At 39.5% G+C, this 20,709-nt stretch overlaps 1 protein-coding gene across 12 annotated transcripts in view; it reads left to right on the forward strand.

The window, feature by feature from the left end:
* The window catches only part of nfasca (neurofascin homolog (chicken) a), a 109,406-nt gene extending 92,335 nt beyond the window's left edge, over positions 1-17,071 (forward strand). For 6 of the 12 annotated variants that reach the window (XM_008296062.1, XM_008296068.1, XM_008296067.1 and 3 more), the window contains 3 exons: positions 112-147; positions 938-1,007; positions 2,761-2,789. In XM_008296062.1, coding sequence (XP_008294284.1) covers positions 112-147; positions 938-1,007; positions 2,761-2,770 — 116 coding nt within the window. In that variant the 3' untranslated portion in view covers positions 2,771-2,789. Of the gene's footprint in view, positions 1-95; positions 148-937; positions 1,008-2,760; positions 2,790-3,533; positions 3,576-11,674 lie in introns of those variants that run through there. The other 6 variants (XM_008296064.1, XM_008296070.1, XM_008296072.1 and 3 more) reach the window with 3 other exon arrangements.
* The last annotated feature ends 3,638 nt before the right edge of the window (positions 17,072-20,709 follow it).

Below are 20,709 nucleotides of genomic sequence, written 5' to 3' on the forward strand. Positions count from 1 at the left end.
TAAAAGTAGTAATACAACATTTATCCTGACCTCAAGTGTGTCATAATGTAATGATTTAGGACAACAGAAATTAGAGTTGTGGTAATGTTTTACAGTTTCTATAATGTCTAGGTGGTGGTTGCGTGACTGGTTTCGCCAAGTATCTAGGTAGGTGCAGTAAAAGTTAAGAACTAACTTCCAGTGATGAAGTCATTTGAAGACAATAACAGAACAATGCTGGACAGAAGAAGACTAACGAGAGGAGTTAACATCTACGTTTTGGGAGTAAAACATGTCTTCAGTACTGACAGAAGCACTGACGCACCTTCTAAGCCCGCACAAGCATTAGACAACTGCTACTAAAACAAATGTGAATATCTACTTTAAACGTGCACTGTGTTCCAAATGCATATGGTGGTATACCAGAATTACTGAAGCAGCAATTCAGATAACAGAAAAGAAGTCAGAAACTAATTAAAACACTTTTTTTTTTTCAAATGCCAGCAATTCAATTGATATCTCTCAGTAAACATCTTCTATCAAGTACATTATTTTTACCATTATGATGATCTGCAGCTACACTGTATATTCAGTGGCCCTTAATAATTCATTGAACAATAGGAAACTGATTTTAAAATAGAAAATGTGGCTTTTCATAACACATTGTATTCATTATTTTGGACTGGTTCTGGATTGACTTGTCGTTTGATCCCGATTTGAGCCGAGATCTGGACTTTGTGACGTCCTGCGTAAGTTTATAAGTATGGAATTGGGACACAGTGTTGGTTGCGTAAATGTGAGCGGAGACGACTTAATCAACATTTAAGGACTAACTAAAGGCTCCTGTTTTTAAATTAACACCAGAAACCCCTCATCATGTGAATATTTTCTGTTGAACAATAATAACAGTGGAGCTCACAGCAAAGTACTGAAAATGTTACTGTCCTTGTATTGTCAGTGCGTGATAAAAAAGATCTCCCCTTGGACCCAGTGGATCAGAAAGACCCGGATGGATCCTTTGATTACCAGTAAGTAAAAACAAACAGACTGCTCCCTGCCTGTATTACAGCTGACATACTAACTGAACCACAGACACTGTATGTCCACCACAAGTTTGAACGCTGGCGTCTGAGGTATTTTTTAAAGGGGTTGAGTCAATAAGCAGCAAATGTATTACAGGCTTTTATATAACTGCTAAACTGACATTAAATGCAGTCAGCTTCCACTGACAAATACATCTCTTTTGAATGTTCGAATTGGAGTGGTGTCAATATTTCCATGTCCTTCTGGCTGTTGTGATATGAGAGCTTTTTAAAGAAGGGACTTTTCTTAAAGACTTTTTCTCTTTACAAAGACGCCATTATTGATGCCAGATGCAGCATTATGACCAGCAAGTCATTACAAGCAGAGAGGAGAATACTCACCAGAGAAATTCAGGTCTAAATGATTAGATACCTACAATTGGTAATGCATCACAGTGAAACGGACTCATTCCACCAATAATGTTGGGTTCAGACGACACAATATTAGATCAAACAGAACAACAGTGGATTGTTTTATCTCGTGCTGTGTATCACGAAAGATAGAGACAGATGGCATCTTGGACATCATGACCTTCTGGTGGAAAAAAAAGGACTCGCTTGTCACAATTATTTGTAACTTCACCCACATTGTGTGACAACTTTCACACTGTGTCCCTAATGATGACCAATAGGAGCACAGCGTGCCTACAGGATAGACAACCTGTACTGTCCTCTTCATGCAGTCCATGGGTCTACAATCTTTCCCCTGTCTTTAGACTCTGCAAACACAAGAACTCCAGTATCATACACACCACTTTCAATGTTAGTTAAGATTCTTGTTTCTTGCAGTTGGTCCCTGGAAAGCTATAACTAGTTCTGTGTGTGTTCTGTCAGTCCTCAAGTCACGGTATGACTGTGTACCCACCTAATGTGACACAGTGGCCATCTTATCAGACAAAAACATTGTGTAGTCTGAACCCGGCATAATGCAGATACATTTAAAGACACATCTTCTTCTATCCAAGCAACCACCCTCCTTTGAATAAGACGTTTTCCAGTAGGCTCTAGAGATACATTTAAAAGTCTGCTTTGTGTTGCACTCTGTACTGAACTGTCGCTGAGTGCTCACTCAAGGAGAATCCTTGGGTTTCTATTTATAATATTGTAAAGTCATGACCCTACTATGTGAGGTGCCCTAAGAATACTTATGTTGTGTATTGAAGCTGTATGAATGTCCTTTTGAACAGCTGCTGCTTTTGACACATCTTCCAGTTATTGCAACAAAGTGATGTCTTTATCATTTATGATATATATACAACGGTTACAGTGTGTCACTGGCTAAACTAAAATGATAAAACTGATCATAAAAGTATATACATAGATCACAAAGGCAGACAGTGACAACAGAAGAGAGACATAACGTTTTTACAACCAGCAGTTGGCCTGTATATCAAAACCCAAAAAATACTTGTCTGCTATTCTCGCGTTTTGTGAACAGCAAGAAAACTAAACAATGTGACAATAACACTGTTTCATTTAACACTGAACTACTGTTTTCACTTTATCTGCAAGAATTCTTTCATGCTTATGTAACATCTTACTGAATCTGGACATCAGTTCTTAAAATCACTTTTATAAAACATTACATCATATTTAAGATCCCATTTGTCTTATATGAGAATGCACTGTACAAAGTATGCAGCTGGATGTTTTCTGTACAGGATGTGTTGGTAAGTGATGTCTTTTCTGCTCCTTCCAGGTCCCAATGATCACTGTGACCTCATTCTTCTTTATGGAGAATGAGTCTGTCTTTTTCTCTTTCTGTGTCCTACTTTGACTAAAAACATGCTGAATTTAACCTGCTTTCTAATTAGACATAACTCAGTTGTGTACAAGTAACTCAACAACTTTTCACTTTAATCGCACTCATTTTAGCACGAGAAAAAGCCTCTGAATTTCATTATTAACCTTGGAAGTATAAGTGGCTGCATTTTAATACATGTAACAGCAAAGACTATCATTAGAGGAAAGTACACACATATACAGTATTTAAAAATTATGTATCTCTGCTACATGAGGCTTTTGCTACAAGTATGACATTGCAGCGCTTGACACAGCAGGGCCTCTGATTGAAAACATGGCTGTGTATGAGTGTGCGGGCTAATTTTAAAAGAGCTGCGATCAGCCTTTATTATCACCTGAGTGTGCCGCTGTGCCTGATGCTGTGTGATTTATCCATCTCCAGTGTATGAGATCCTGCTTTGTTTGTTAATCAACAATGAGTCTAACATCTATACCCAACCCCTCTCTTACAGTCTAGGTCATTGCTTTTCTCTGATTCTGGCCCTGACTCCATCCGTAGTGCTAATCCCTCAAGTCCACTCAGCTGTGTGTTTGTTTGTGTGAAAGAAAGGATTTACATGCACGTATCATGTGGAGTTTGTCCTCTTTCCTTTCTCTTTCTCTGCACCTCCTCTTCCTTGCTGTCTCCTGTGTTTCCTCATATCTCGTCCCTCTCTCTCCCCCACGCTGAAATGGGTCATCTGTCCCTGACAGGAATGAAAACGAGAACAGGTACTTTGGTTTTGGCACGGCATCTCTACTGGCCTGCGCATGTCGGGGCAGCAATGTTTGCTCTGAGCTGGGGAGGGTAGACTGGGGCTGGATAAGGTGTAGTTTGTTTGAGGGGTTCAAACCAGACTATCAGCCAGCATCGTTAGCTCTTTGGTCAGTCTTCAAAGAGTGAACAGTTTTCATTCATGATGTGAGCAATATCGGTCCAGTGTAATTGCTTTAGTTTTTATTGCAATGTTTGAGCAATGTGATAGACAGAGGTGACATCATAGAGGGTAGTTTATACCATAATTACTGTATTAGGCCTAAATAGCAGAAAAATACCCAGGACAAGCTTTGGTTCCTTAAGGTTGTCAAACTGTCAATCCAAATGATAACCAAACACTAAGTCAGCAGTGACTGTATAATGTGAGGTTGATAAAAAAAAAAACGTTTTAAAAAAAAATTTCATGTTTTTCAGTTGGGTGTGAAACTGGACAACAGACAGAAAGATCATTTTCATTTGAAGCACCTTTACACTGATAAGAGTTGGGACTTTAGCCAAACCTCTTAAAAAAACTGCACATAGAGATAAACAACTAGCTTGGTTCTGCTCAAAGCCAAACCAACCTGTCCTAATCTTTACAAAAACATGAAGGTGACTTTCAGTTTTGTGACAAACACTCGCTTATCCATCCACAAAGTACGTCGGCGTCTCCAGCTGTTGCACAGGTTGCCAGACAAGGTTACACTTACGCTTCTGGTTTAGGTTTTGGCATAAAACACTTAATTACACCACCTTGTTGTCTCCACCAAACAACATACACTGCGTTAATCAGATAGCTTTAGACTTGTTAGTAGCCAGTAGTTAGACAGTGTTTCTACCTGCTTGCAGTCCCTTTACTAAGGTAGGCTTAACATGCCATAAAGGCGAGCTTGTTTACCTCATCGCACTGTGGTACATATAGTGCTTTGCCCACAATTTTCCTTAAAAACTCTGGCTGCATTGGGATTAGTCAAGATGAAGTTCAACTAGCTCAAATAAAGTACTGCTGTGGTCTGGTTTGGACAAATGAAAGACAGACAGCACCTTGCACTGGGACACACCAGCTGCAACGCCCATGAACATGTTACAGTTCCGAAGCATGAGTCCCATTAGTACTTGATTACTTTAGTACTCAGCAATCATAGGTCAGACCACACCAACAACTTAGCCTTTATTTTGATGTCAACTCCACACATGTGAAGCGCTAGGAGTGGATGTTGCACAGTGGTGAAGCTAAAGTGTTGAAAAAGTCTGCACACAGACAGACAGATAAACAGACATGTGAACACCTTCAGAGTACGAAATACTGTAATACTTTCCGCCACATCAGTGTCTCCAGGACCACATTTTGCCACTTCTCTCCCAGAACACAGCAGGGTAGTCTCTGTAAAGATTTACAGCTAAATATAAATGTCCTCCATTTAATCACACCTTTGGTTATCCATTGGTGTTGGAGTTGCATAGAAAGAGCACATTGGCATTCAGACCTCAATTAAAACACCCAGACCATGGCCCCCTGCCACACAGTAAAAACTTTCATTTATTCTTTTATTGTGTGGCCTGAAGCTACCTTTTATGGAGCTCAATATTGGAGCCACAATTCCACAACTCCATTTATCCTGATGTAATACGGCAGTGTTGCATTCACCCTGAGTTGCATATGAATCAATCAGTACCAAAAGCTCTCACACTCCATCTTGTAAATAAAAGAGCAAAGACACATCCATACCCATAACCGCATCGGGTTGTTTACGGATCAGCTCCTCCGACAGTACAAGGACAAGTTGTGATCCCGGACGCCAGAGTAGACGGTGTGGGAGGCGCATTTTTGTACCAGCTAAGGCACTAACATGTTTTTCACCCTTCAAGAGGTTAATTGCATTGTTTTTCGTCTGTCGGCTGACATTTAAAAAGCATCCGCCACCAGGTGCACAGGGTGAGAGATGGCAAGGGAAATCAATTTGGGTTGTAGTGAGGGCAGGAGGGCAGAGTAATCTATGTTTGGTACAATTTGACACCCTTAAGGAAATAACTTAGGCAACAAACAAGTGGAGAATATTTGGAGGACAAAAGACAGAGCAAATACTTAAAAGAACAAAAAGTTATGACCTTGGAATCTTGGAAGTAGAGAATACTTCACTAAAAAGTCAAAACATAGGAGATTTTACATGAAATACTTCCTCTGTGCATAGCTTGTCCTACTTTCTTCTTGTTTTCCATTCTTTCTTCTTTCAGGTGACAGGACAAGATACAGCATCGTTCACTATATAAGAAAGAACAGTTTTACTAGTCAGCCCACATAAAAATACACAGTGTGGTAAAGTTGTCAAAGAATAAATCCAGTTTATTACCACCTGGGTCTTTAATTTCATAGTTGGCCAAGGTAATTGCTGTGTCATGAATGTGCCAACGATGCTGAAAAAAAATTCAGATGTCACACAATGCAAGCATTCAGACAATCATATAGGTTATAGACATGCCTCCCATACTTGCTGGGTACATTGTAGTTGTGGACACACTTCTGCTGTGCAACGAAGGATTGCACTGCCAAAACATTATGACCACTTTGCATGACAAAACCAGCTCTGACACCTGAAGGCATGAACTCTAAAAGCCTACTGAAGGTGATCTGTGGTACCTGATACCAAGACAGGATCCTGTAAGCCCTACAAGTTGAGATTGGAGCTGCCACAGAGCAGACTTCTTCAAGAACATCCTGATACATGTTCAGTGTTTGTTGCTCCTCAGATCACTGTCCCTTGTTTCTCATGACTGCTGACCCCCATAAACTTTTGTGATTTGGCGCTTGTGAAAGGCACTCGTCACACATAATAATATTTCTGACACCCAACACAATGTCTTCGAGAGCTGCCTGTTCACCATCTGGTTTATCCCAGAGCTTGACATACTGTTATAAGACAATCAGAGGTATTTATGTTGGTGAGTGGCCAGAATGTTTTGGCTTATTGCACTTAAGATTAGTATCCTATCAGTTTTACCCCCACATAAAATGGTTTCGAGGAACTCTATGAGCTGTTGGTTGGTTTACAACCCAACCCTACTGTGAGACAAGAACTCCAGTGTGTGGTAATTAGAACACTGGACTGTTACAACCTGTCTGATTGTCTCAGTGTCGTTTCTTTGCTCCCATTTGTCCAGTTGGTGATTAAGTGTTATTAGACATGATAGAGAGGATAGCCAAAACTACAAAAACAAGACCCAAGTTACTAAAAACGAGTTAGACGACCCAATGCAGACTACTCTTTGCTCTATGAATGAAAAGGGAAAACAGAAAGAACATTTATTTTAATAAAACGTTAAACTCCTGCTTTGGTTTGTGCCATTAGGATTATGTTTTGGTTGTATATATGTTTGTCAAAGAAATGTCAATGTTGTGCCTGATATCCCTACAGTGACATCTAGATTTGCCTTTCAGTATCTGTTTGCTTAGCATGTCTAGTTATCCATCTGTCTCATGACTGTCTTTCTGTTTTACCCACCCCACCTTATGTCTGTGTCCTTTGTCTCTTTATGGATTTCTTTTCTTCATTGGCCCAAAGATCTCTTGAAAGGTATGAAAGAAGATGAGTCTCCTGTAACACCACCTGAGTCCTCTTAATCCTGCTTTCGGAAAAGCAAATGCTCCTTTGTTGACTGCAGTGCATTTTAATCAAGGCATTCCACTTAACATCCAAATGAATTTTATCCATCAAGCGAGAATATTTTTAAGCATGTTTAATGCTAAACACAGATAGTTGAATTCCTGGCTGGAATGTTCATCTGTGTCAGCTTCATTGAATTCTGCAAAATGGGCGATTTCTTGTTTTCTTATGTGAGGAAGATAATCTGAAGTTTATTTCTCCCACCTTTGCTCTTGACTCATCTACTTAAAAATATCACCTAATCAGATAATTGAATCGTTTCTGACTCTGCCCTCTTTCATCCTGAAGTTATTTGAAATCACTCAAAATAAAAGACTGTCTTTTATTTCAGTGACTTCCAGTGACTTCAAAATGAAATACAGAGCTCTCTTCTAAAGCCGTCTGGCTCACTGAAGTTCCTGGTGCAGTACGGTGAACAAATAAAAGCAAGCCTGGCAAATGTGACTGGAGCAGGTGTTTTGGAATAAGGCTCTGCCTCGGCCATATTTATTTAATTAGCTGTAGGAGATGTAATCTTGAAGTGTTTTAGTGGAACTGGTGCATAGAGAGATGTCCTTCTGATTAACTCCCAGCACACTCAAAGGTTGTTGAACCACAGAACCACTTTCTATCTGTCAGCTGCTGTGCTGCTCACCTTACTGCACAGACATCTGATGCACTGAGTTGTGAATCAGAACATTCAAACCAGAGTCTACAATTTACTGGCCTTCAGGACACCTTTAGGAAAAACGCTACTCTGTTTAGAGCTATATGTGTGCTGCAATCCCTGAGTATTTGAACAGTAACAAAGTTTGGTTTTGGAAGCTCTCTACACAAGCAAGTTGGATTTAAAATAGAAATTACAATGAGGTTAAATTGATGTAATTTGAGGGTGTTTCAGTCAGACTTTCTTCCCATAAGCCATCTCACACATTGTTTCTGCAAGGAGCTTGTTACGATGCAAAGTACATTTTACTGTGCTATTGTGAAGCGACAGATGCATCGTTTTAGCAGATGCTTCGAAACATTTGTAAAACATTTGTAACATTTGTAAATGTGACAGATGACCAGAGTAGTTATGACAGGATTAATGGAGAGAAACAGGTGACACACACAGTACCACTCAAATGTTTGGACACACCTTCTCATTCAGTGGTTTTTATTTATCCAAATGTTTGGACACACCTTCTCATTCAATGGTTTTTATTTATCCAAATGTTTGACTGCTACTGTAGTTATACTATCTGTAGCATATCTCCTGCTGCATGTGGTATTGGTGATATCAGAAAAAACATGTGATCATTAATGTGATAAGGCTTGTTCGTGTCAACAAGAACCCACTGATCCACATAAACTGTCTTCTAGTAACATAGTAAACTTATCAGCAGGACAGAGTTGCTGGAAAAAAAGAAAAGAATAATTTGATTCATCCAACCTTGTTGTTAAGGGAGTTTGTGGAATGGTTGGAAAGAACATTGATCGTTTTAAGAGTCTGACCAAATGACTGGTGAGGACAGTATTGCAATTTGTTGGTGCTGGAAGACTGTCGAGAAGTCAGTTTAGCTAAATGAAAAAACAACAACAACAAAAAAAACCAACAGCTTACTATTACATTGTATATCTGTCTTCCTTTTACCACAAACTTAACTTAACTTCACCTCTTTTAAAATGGGATGGAGGCAACACCAAACTATCTGGTTGTTGTTAACAAGTTAGTGGAAAAATGGTGGTATGCCTTTGTCAAGCAGGTGAACTAACCTTTTAATATACAGCCAACCCATTTAGATTTTAGACCAAACAGCAATATTCTTGACAATATTCTTATGTTACTGCTAAACACCAGACAGATGAGGGCAAAGCAAGAGGCTGGCAGATCAGCAGCAGCAGGAACCACATCAGGAGTCTGCAGACGTCTGTCGTCTTGGTTCCTTCCCACCATCACTGACTACTTGCGTATAGAGAATCCAAAGGCATCTTTGAAATGTTGCTCTCTGTTTAAAATTCATAAGGTCTTCACTTCACTAAGTGAAGTACTGCGAGATGACATGTTGTGAATTAGTGCTGTATGAATTAAAACTTAAACTGAATTGAATGAAAAAAATTAAAAGGTCTTAAAAGGTCTACAGTGGATACAAACAGCCAAGATCGATTTCTTACTCCTCATAGTCGCGGTTTCATTTCACATCCAGTAAGCTGGAGCTAACCGAGCCGTCACTGTCCTCACACCTGGTCTCTCAGGTGGCAATTAAAGGTCCGAAGCATTAATCCAATTTATGATACGCTCTTACAGTCTTCATCTTATGTGTAACATCTTTTCATCTTTGTACTTTGTTAGAAATCAGTTTCAGCTGTGAAAGGGTCTATTGTTTTCTTCTATCTCTGTATCTTGATCTTGTCTGAAAGTTTTTTGGTTTTTTTTATGAATGCGGAAACAAATACTGGATCATGGATTTGATCAGAGTTGAATTTGCCATGGTGCTATTGTATTCTTGGTTATGAACATGTGTGTGTATGTTATGTGTGAGGTTCCTAAACTGTTTCGGCATGACGCATGGTGATTCTGAGAAGCGAAAGTGCTGATCCTGTCCTGTTAAAGGGCATCTAAATACATGACGTTTGATAATCTAGAAATGCAACACACATACATGAGAAGAGAATCCCACAGAACTTTTGCATCCTTCAAATGCATTTCCTGCTGTGATGCTACTGGCTTGATCTGAGATAAGAAAGCTAATGCTAGCATAGAGCTCTTTATCCCTGTGCATGAAGTTCTCTTCCCCCTAAAATCTGTGAGTAGGCTTTAGCCATTCTCTGAACTGAGATCAAGCAACTCCACAAATGCATTTCCATGTTTAGATCTCATGTCAGAATATGGCCACCATTTAGCATGTGTATGCAGATATTTGAACTTTTGAGGACAGTATTTATCTCTTTTAATCACCCCTGTCTTCTATAAAATACTCTGTTTGCTAATTAGTTTTTTCAAATAGGTTTTTAGAGGAAATGCAATTACTACTTGGATTCATCTTTTGTAAAGCACATTGTTTTACATTTCTTGTATATAAAAAGAGATATATAAAGAAAGTCTGATTGATTGATTGTTTTTGCTGGCATCACATTTTCCAGCTCAGAAAGTGACATTATTATAATGTCCAGAGGTCACAGGGACAAAGTTGTCATGGATGCTTTAATTCATATTCTACATCTCAAGTGTTTGGGGCCCAGTGAAGGCTTTGAAGAGACAAAGAGAAAGTAAATATATGACAGCTTTTGTTCAGGAGAAGTCTTTTGTACTTGTCATGAACAGCTTACAGATACATTCAATGTCATGTTGATAGACAACATAATCCAGGCAGTATTGCATTTCTCACAAAAAATCTTACTTCTACATGAAAGTTATTTTTGGGAGACAGGGTTGCTTTTTAAAACATAGAGGTGAATACCGTGTAGTGGTCTGCAAATCTTCTTATTGTAGATCTATGAGCATCTTTGGTATTAAATTCAGGTGCAACTGCGTTTGTAAAAGATAGGTTTGTATTTTCTCTTTCCGTATCCTTAAATCAGTACTCACGTGCCATGTGTACAATTGCACTTGTTTCTGTCCTCTTGTGATACAGTCACATGAAAGCTTTACTACATTGGAAGAAGGTGTAAGACACCATGCAGAAACCTACTGCAATCAATCTATTCTTTGTCATTAGCATGATGTAAATTTGTAGGTTTTATGGCTGTCAAGCTAATGCTAACTTCAAAAATCCAATTAGTATTTTCAGGTTACTTCAGAATTTCTGCCAGGTCTTTTAAATTGAAGCGATAAGTTGAATGAATGTACTGCTGAGAGTCCACTCAAATCAATACATTATGTTTCTAAAATAAAACAAACAAAAAATACATTTTCATCAAATTGGCAGACTGAATAACATAGATTATCTATGAACAGATTAATGATGGAAACATGCTCTTTGTCTTCAGTTCAGACAGATTAGGTCATGGTTGTTTCTTTTCCTAATAATGGGCACTGCTAACAGTGAAGGTTAGTACTGAATTAAGATCACACCCCCTTACACTTAAAGGTTTACCTGGGACTGGTCTTAGATTTTGGTCTCTGTACTTACTCTGGTACAAAGTGGCCCCAGTAGCTGCAAATTGGGAAAATTCAAATGGAAAACAAAGCTTGAGTAAAGAGTTCTTAAGTAAACTGTACGTTTTAAGTTTTCACAACTCATTTTCTCCAGTTCAGTTAACTCAATTTTCAAACCTCATAAAGTGACTCTGAAATAATTTTTGAACCCAAGTTCACTTTTCAAGGCAACAGGGGAACCAGCTTGATTTAATTTCCCCCCTTTAACCTGTGCCGATGACAGGGTCCCGATCTGTAACAAGGCCCTGCTGCCATTTTACCCTCTAACCTTTGTCTTTATCTACCTTTGCAGCAGCGATGAGGACAACAAGCCTCTGCAGGGCAGCCAGACTTCACTGGACGGCAACGTAAAGGAAAGTGATGACAGCTTGGTAGACTATGGCGAAGGCGGCGATGGCCAGTTTAACGAGGATGGCTCGTTTATTGGCCAGTACACAGTGAAGAAGGACAAGGATGAGACAGAGGGCAACGAGAGCTCCGAGGCCACCTCGCCCGTCAATGCCATCTACTCACTGGCATAGCGGCACAGAAGTGCACAGAGGAACTCAGCAGTACCCTCTGGTTTAAGGGCGTTACAACCAACAACAGCACCATACACCAGACAAACACACACACACACACACACACACACGATTATATGAATATATGAAACACAATATACAACGGAAAAAACCTGGCAGGGCCTCTCTGGGGACTGTATAGGCTCACCTCTGCAGATGAAGTGGAGGAACACAGGAGTGGAATTAGACCACAAGCCTTTAATTTATGTTTCCAGCTCTAAGAATATGGCCCATTGAAGGTGATGTTTGGACAAAGTGGACAGTGCTCATTTTCTTCTGTGCTCTGCCTGCCCTTTACCCACACAGACTTGAAGTGTGCCTTCAGGGCAGCTTTCAGCATTTGGAGGCATCAACAAGCGTTTAGAGATTTTTTTTTTTGTTTGTTTGTTAATTTCTGCCCCAAACATTTTCTGTGCCCCTGTTGTCCTTCTTGACATGTCCCTCATACTTCTGTGTGGCATCCCAGTAGAATAAACGCAGAATTATTACACACACACAGACACACACACACGCTCACTGGCCCCATCCTGTAACATATCAGCTTCTTACCATCAATGTCAACAGGATGCTGGCAGATATGTTTATCATATTGATATTTACACAATGAAAGATTTTAGTTTTTCCACTGCTGGTAGATTAGTCATTTAATCTTAATGAATGCTGTATACAGTCCTGGCACACATTTTAGTGCCCTGCAAAACTATGCACTATCACCTCCTCCATACCATCTTGGGTTTAATGTGGTTAGTAAAAGTACACATTTTGGGTTTCTTTTTAGCACTCGCCGCCTAAATCACATGCTTTTATTCACTTTGCCTTGAACTATGTGGTAGACATGTATTTCTTACCTCTAATCCAACGTCATTGTGCAGATGTTAAAAATGGGCTCCATGAAAAAAGTAATTTCCTGCACAAGCAGCGAGCTCTGTTACGTTATACTGTTAATGAGTCCCATTGTTTTAAAAAAAGATTCAACAAAAACATTATTTTGGAGCATGGTAGTAAACTTAGTGCAAGATGAATAGGAAGGCAACAGAAAGGAAAGTTAGTTTTGCTTGAGAAACACCAGTAGACCACAACCCAGTGAATTCCCTAGTTAGCATGCAGGCTAATGCTGCATTCATGTCAAATGGGAACAGCTGTTGGTTGACACTAAAAATTCTGACAGCTGCGCTTCTTTGCAGCTGCGAGGCTTTCATGATTCTGTTAGACTTTGGTTTCTCGTTTGTTACATGTGAATGCGTAAACTATTACTTTTGAAAGTCTGTTTTACGGCAAACCCAAAGTTGCAACGTCAATCTAACACCGTGATCACATCGTGGCTTATTATGACTGAAAGAAAATATTCTTGTACAACTTAGCTACCTGTATTTTCTTGATGGCGACACCACAATTCTGTAAATTTGGGGTCACATTTAGTTTTTAGCTCCTGTTATCTGAGATGTATAATGTTGTCAGGTCGGAAGCTTATACGTATGTTCACTCCCGTGGGACATGAATGCAGCAGAAGAGGTTCTGATCCTTCAGGTGTGTTCGGACTAAACTTTGCCTCAAGTAATTCACATTGATTTGATCATTGAATTGTTATTACAGTCCCTAAACAGCCAATGTACGGATGTTAACTACTATCATATTCCCCAAGTTCCAGTTCTTACAGATATTTACCTCCACACCTTGGAAACATGAAGTCAGTTATTTTGTGTCATCTCATCTCTTTGCATCGACTTTACAGGCAAGCACACTGCCTCTAAAACTGTCTCTGTGTTTAGTCTGAACCCACCTTCACAGAGGGATCTCTACCACTTCCCTTCCTTCTAATTTTTATAAACTCAATTTGTTGATCATTACACATGAAAAAAGATGTTGGTGAACTACTTACATTAAATGACAAGATTTACAGCATGAAAGTATATACACTAAATTCACAGCCACCTTTGAAATGAAATGTATCAGCTTCATTTTTAGTTTTTTGCAGAGGAAGAGAGAAAAAAAGAACACCTTTAAGAAGGATGTGCACTCAGTATTTCACTTGTCCTACAAGCTGATTCATCATGTTGTCATTCTAGTTGCAGACTGACAGTCAGTGATTTGTTTTTGTTTCTTTATTTTCCACTAAATGTCACTGAGTGCTTATTGGATTCATCACTTCATTTTAGCACTCGTCAGTTCAAGTACCTGCTGCTCAACAGCACTATTAACCCTCCAATGCTAAATCAAATAGATCTTAACTACGGTTAGGTTCACATTGTATTTCAAATATTTAATTTATATTTCTATTTATTACATGATGTGGGATAGTATTAATATATTAGTGCTTAATTTGATAATTGTTATATAAACATTTTGACCACCTTATTTTGTTGTTATGTACCAGAAATAGCCAAACTTAAGATATCTCCAGAATCTGTTATTGCTCATCATTGGAGGCATCAAACACGACAGTATGTTAAAGATATTTTTGTAGCAGCTGGCTTTTCTGCTGTGAACAAAACTACACAAACCATATACATGTCATCGTCCATGAAAAGGATCATGTTTCTCTGTCCATTGTGCTGCTCTTCTCGTACTCATGTGGTATTACTGTTACTGTGTTGTTATTCAGATTTATGTAACATAATCTTTCCACCGCACAGAAAATTAATATTATTGCTTATTACTTATTTGGCATATATTCTGTATATGTTGGTCCTGAAAGAATATTTCTCATCTTTGTAAATATTTAAAACATGTTCCCGCCCACCCCCCCAAAAAAAATGCTTTATCTGAAAAGACAAAACAAAGAGTCACAAATCTGTATCCACCAAGCAAATGCGACGGTGCATCTTTACTCTGTCATGCACCTTTGTAATGTAGCTTTGACTAACATTTGCACTCTGAAATAATAACAAGAATCATTCTTCTCTATGTTACCCTTTGCTTTTGCATTGTAATATATGGTACTGGCTGTGGCAAGTCTCAGTCAATCGTTTGATGATGGTTTGGATTCTATATTGTGAAAGAGGAATACGTTAGATTCTCTATGATGTAAATAAGAAGTGCTCCTGCAGTATACTGTCTGTAGCATTTGTCACACACAAACTGCTAATAGGCCTAGAAACATGCATTGGAACAAAGTCCCCTCCTTTACGCTGTTACACATTTGTCTTCTTTCTGAGACTGCATACATTCTCTCCCATAATGCCTTTCATGCCAGTTCCTAACATGGCTATCGTTACACTGCTGTGTCCCACTTCAGGGGTCACTTAGTGAAAGTTGAACCTCCTCCTCCTCTTCCTCCTCCACATCCTGCTGCCCTTTCTTTGTGCTATTATGACCCTTAATGTTACTTTCAAGTGCTCTTTGGCAACTTGTAAAATGCACATTTCAGAAATTACTCCCGGAACATTATTGTTAGATGCAATATTGTAGTTCCATATCACTGCAGACCTGAGTAGTCGATGACCTGGGGCTTTAGGGCCCTGGCACAGGGTTCTACTCTGTGTCTTCACACACCAACAATGTCATTGTCATTTGAAGGGACCAATCAGATTGATCCCAGTTGATGACAGTAAGTCTGCTCAGTGTCTACCTTGTGAGGGATTTTAATGATTCATTTTCTCTGTACTGTGTGTATCTCAGACTGTGCTACATGGATACATACTGTACCTGAAACTTGCAGTGTCATCTCCTGAACAGCACCCATATTTACTTCCAGAAGCTCGTACCAAACCAGTCAGACAGCAAGGTAAACAAATGCAGAACCTAATGCTTGGCAATGACTACATGTCACATCGCATCAATGTCAGAAGGTTAGAAGTGGTTAATATCAGTGGCTAACTTGGATTAGATTATTTTAATACCTGCTCAACAACTGACAGTGTATCAGGTTGACTTATACAGACAAATATATTCAGACAATATCTTATCTGTGATGCTCCTGTGACATTTTCAGAAATGATTATTTACATACGTCAGCCGCTTTGCGTTGGTCTGCTCTATCTCATACAATTACAAGTTGACAAGGATCACCTTCACGCACAATTGCACATCTGGTGCGCAATCAATTGCAGAAATATGTGCAAAGAAAGGCTTCTCTTTCTTTGCTCACCCTGAGGAGACTTTGAATATGGACAAACCTTGTGGATCTAGTATGAAAATGTCATTGTGTGGACCTGAAAGGGGGTGATCTCTAAAATGAAACACAGTGTATATCACAGCGGTGCCACCACTGGCAGCCTGGTATTTTTCCCTCCTTCCAACACAAACAGGTGTCTGATTCTCTAAAAACACCTCTCAGAAACTTATATCTGCCTGAAAACTTATTTTGCTTGTCTTTCTGCAGAACCTCAAAGCAATATCCTCTGAATTTTGTTCAGCTGGGTGATTTCTCTGATGCCATTGTTGTGCAGTGCATTCAATCTAACCTTGGTGTGACCGCAGCAAGTTGTTGGAGACAAACAAGTTGACAAGCAGGAGACTGGTGTTGAAACAGAATAAAACCATAAGGAACAACACTGAGAGATCAAACATTAGGTTGGAATGTAAGTCTGAAATTTCTTACAGGACTTGTTGGAAGTTTTTTCTTCAACATTTGATCTTAAAATGTGCACCCCCTCTACTCACATGGCCTTTCACTTTGCCCCCAGCTACATTACAAAGAAATATGCATATTTGCTGGTACACAATGCTTTTTGTATTTTGCCCTTCTGTTTGTGCACATTGATTTGGGGTGCGCACGGAGCTGATTGTCTCTTTTTACTGTCCACGTCATCTCAGCTCACCTGTCATGGGGAAGAAAAGTGAATATAAACATGCAGTTTGACAGTTTTGCATTTTTCCGTCATTTCAAAATGCTGCAGAGTCAACAGTTTTACTGGTGCACATTTGCAACTACATTTTTTTAATGACTGATCACGTTTGTTTTTTGTTTTTTTTGTGAACTGTCATATTAGCATCATCTTGTTTTTACTGTGTGCATCAGAGCAGCTTGTCAAAGTCTTGCTTCAACACGCAAAATAACAGCTTTTGTAAGGTACATCTATTCAACAGAAAATGGCATAAATATATTCACCATGTATGCGTGTATGATGAGATGTTGCAACTTCTGCTAGTGACGCCTTCTTTATAGTAAAGCTATCTCCTTTTCTCTACCTCCTGACTGCTCGTCTCTCAGTTCATCTCTAAGCTTCATTTTGTCTTTTCTGACCCAGTGGGTAGTAACTGGGTGTAGATCTGTAACAACATCTGTGAACAACTGACTATGATTCCATCTCAGAAGATTTATTCGATATGTAGTTCATGCTGTTTTGGTTGAGGACTGACAGTTCCACCACAGACACATCAGCCAACCGTCACTGTCTTAAGGTTGAAGGTTTTCTGCCAAGGTATTGACCTGGAGTTGGGGAGTACACACCTGCACATGTTCACACAATCCACTGATCTACAGGTGGTGATAACATACCAACATCTGGAGCAATGCGCCAACAAAGGTGGAGCAGAAGAAGACCCCTTCATGCTTCACATGCTTTACTGGGTTGTGGATTTTATTTGTAATGGGTTAAATTGCCATTACCTCAATCACACTTCACTTAGTACCCCCCAAATGAAGTGCAACTTCAATCTGCTATAGTCGTTCCTTTCACAGTTTCAGTCACCTCCATCTTTCCACTGCACGCCTCTCTTTCCAGTTCAGTAGCTCTCATTCATCTGACACACCTTCAAGGGATTTGCCACTGGAGATTCATGATTCATTGAAGACCTTCTTAAATGACAAAAGTGCAACTAAAACTAAATAGCCAACTAACGCTTGAAAAGACGGCCTATGATGAAGCACTTCTCGTCGCTGAATAGTAACTGAACAGTCACATGACAGATGGATGCATAAACAAATTAACTCATTTAAATGGAGCTAGTGAGCTGTCGTCATGTCAAGTCTTATTCAGTACACACATCTGTAGAATTGCACACTGTAACTGCTAATAATAATATGAAGATTATAGAATCTGACTGAGCTTCATTCCATCTTGCTGTACCACTAACAAGGATCCTCTTCTACTCAGTAACATTATGTGTTTGTCAGTAATGTTATGTGAAGTTCCTGGTTGGAAGAAACAGGTTGATGACAAGAAGCAGCGACAAAGCAGCTGAGGCAAACTTTAAATTGCAGGAGGCAGCCAACATTTGTGAAAATATAAGCGAACATAACATTATAAGGTATAATGTGGATGTTGCTCTCAATTTGATGGCTTTTGCCTTACTGCTTCAAAAGTAACTCCAGCTGAATTAAGCTCTTTGGAACAGTCAGTAACAGCCTTCTGATACAATGACTCTCTTACAGTGACGGACATAAGTATTTGATCCCCTGCATATTTCATGATTTTGGCCACATACAAAATTATCTTAACTGTAAGAGACAGAATAACAACAAAAAACCCAGAAAAACACAGTATCGAACAGTTAATTTCCAGTTGAGAAATAAGTATTTGCTCTCCCAGCCATCAATGACCCATTTCAAGTGTCCTGACTGAGAGAAGGAGGTTCTTGCTCAAGATTTCTTGGTCCATGGCCCCATTCTTTGCTCCCTTGATGCGGTGCAGTCGTCCTGTACCCTTGGCAGAGAAACAGCCCCAAAGCATAATGTTTCCACCTCCATGCTTGACTGTAGGGATGGTGTTGATGGAGGTAATAGTCAGCATTCTTCTCTCTCCACGTCTCCTGAGTGTCATTCAAATGCTCACTGGCAAACTTCAGATGGGCCTGTGCATGTGCCTTCTTGAGCAGGGGGACCTTGAAGGTGCTGGAGGATTTCAAACCATTACGGCGCAGTGAGTTACTGATGGTTTTCTTGACGACTGAAGTCCAGCGGCCTTGAGGTCATTATGAAGTTCCTACCATGTAGGTCTGGGATTATCCTTGATCTTTCTGATGATCAGAGATGCTGCACAAGGTGAGATCTCGTGTAAATCTCCAGACCAAGGGCGACTGATTGTTGCTTTTTCTTTTTTCCATTTGCATATGATTGCACCGACAGTTGTCACCTTCTCACCAAGTTGCTCGCCGATGGTCTTGTAGCCCTCTCCAGCCTTGTGAAGCTCTACAGTCTCGTCTCTGACGTCCTTAGATAGCTCTTTGGTCTTGCCCATGGTGGTGAAGCTGAAGTGTGATTTTTGGACAGGTTTCTTTCACACACGTACATGTAACTAGTTCAGATTATTAGTTTCTAAAGCAGAATGGGCTCATATATGTGCCTCTTGGCCACATAGCCAATCAGTGGGAGCAGGAATTCTTGCTGGAAGGAATGGAATCAAATACTTATCTCCCTTGGTCGACTGGAAATTAATTTAGAACTGTTGGATAATGTGTTTGTCTCAGCTTTGCTTGTTGATATTCTGTCTCTTACAGTTAAAATAAACCTACGATTAAAATTATAGAGCGCTCGCTTATTTTATTTTATTTTTTTGTATGTGGCCAAAATCATGAAATAGATGTGGGATCAAATACTTATTTCTCTCACTGTACACCTGATTCACCACATGAATCGGCCTACCTCATATGCAACAAGCAGTTACTTTAGCTCCATCTTCAGACAGCATGCAGGTGTCATGATCACATTTCATCTAGATTCAGTTGAGTGATCCATTGTTTTTTTTTGTTTTTTTTTTTAACCAGTTTCTCTGTTTTCCTGTGTTGTTGTACATGCAGCATTTTCTTTTCTTGTCCAGACTGGATCACCTTTACTATTCAGATGTTATCGCACACCTTAGTTTCAAGCAGACTTAGTCGTTTATTGTCTATTCAGGATTTATGGCTTCTATTAAAGAGAAGGATGGTGAACTCTGACTGTCATTAAAAAAAACTAAAATAAATTCTCGAAAAGCTACAGATGACCTGACAGATAATACACCTATGTTTATCTACTGTGTGGGTCAACATTTTTCGAGCACCAATATTCTACTGTTACATTATACATGGTCTACCTGCCTTCTCCAGCAAAAATCAGTGACAGTACATCTATAGCCTGTTTTAGCAGTAGTCCCAGTGCACATTTAATTAATAGTAAGCACCACTTTCATCTGTCTACTGCTATTGTTTAACTATGATTTCTTACACATTCCACTTAAAAGCTGCTACATCCCCAAATGTCACACTGACAATTTTTTTTGTTGTGGTTTTATTAGGCAATATAGCCAGACCAAAACTTTATAGTCTATTGATTAATCCCATGTACCTTGGGATGAAATGGATTACACCATTCCCATTAAACTGCCATGACCACTGGATTCATTTTACACAGACAACACACACAAAACCAGCACAAAGATGAGCAAAAAGCACTCACGCTGTAAATCCAGTTGTAGCGATGACAGAGCTAAAGGGAGAGCACGAAGGAGTGGTTGCTTTGATGGTGACATGTTTTATTGAAGATGGCCTGATCCATTCTGCCTTGACCCCCTCCAGACTGGTAAATATTAATGTCTTGACCTGTCGATGGTTGTTCCTGCCGTCTCATACATCAGTGCGTAAAAGCCATTAGCAACCTGATACGTGGACTGGCAGAGAGGAGAGGACTGAGGCAGCCACAGCTCAGTGTCTCAGAGGAAGTGTTGGGTAATTATTACGTCTTTCTTTGTGCTTCCGCAGGACCTGAGCCAAGGGTTAAAAAAAATAAATTAAGGCTGCTCTGTGATCTAAGTGGACGATGTATAGCAGGGATGTCATTTTGTTATGTATTGACTGCAGATGTTTAGCAATATTATGTCATATAATCATTCCTTTCATGAAATTCTGA

Source organism: Stegastes partitus, unplaced genomic scaffold, assembly GCF_000690725.1.
Source record: "Stegastes partitus isolate 25-593 unplaced genomic scaffold, Stegastes_partitus-1.0.2 Scaffold1098, whole genome shotgun sequence".
NCBI classification, from domain to species: Eukaryota; Metazoa; Chordata; class Actinopteri; family Pomacentridae; genus Stegastes; species Stegastes partitus.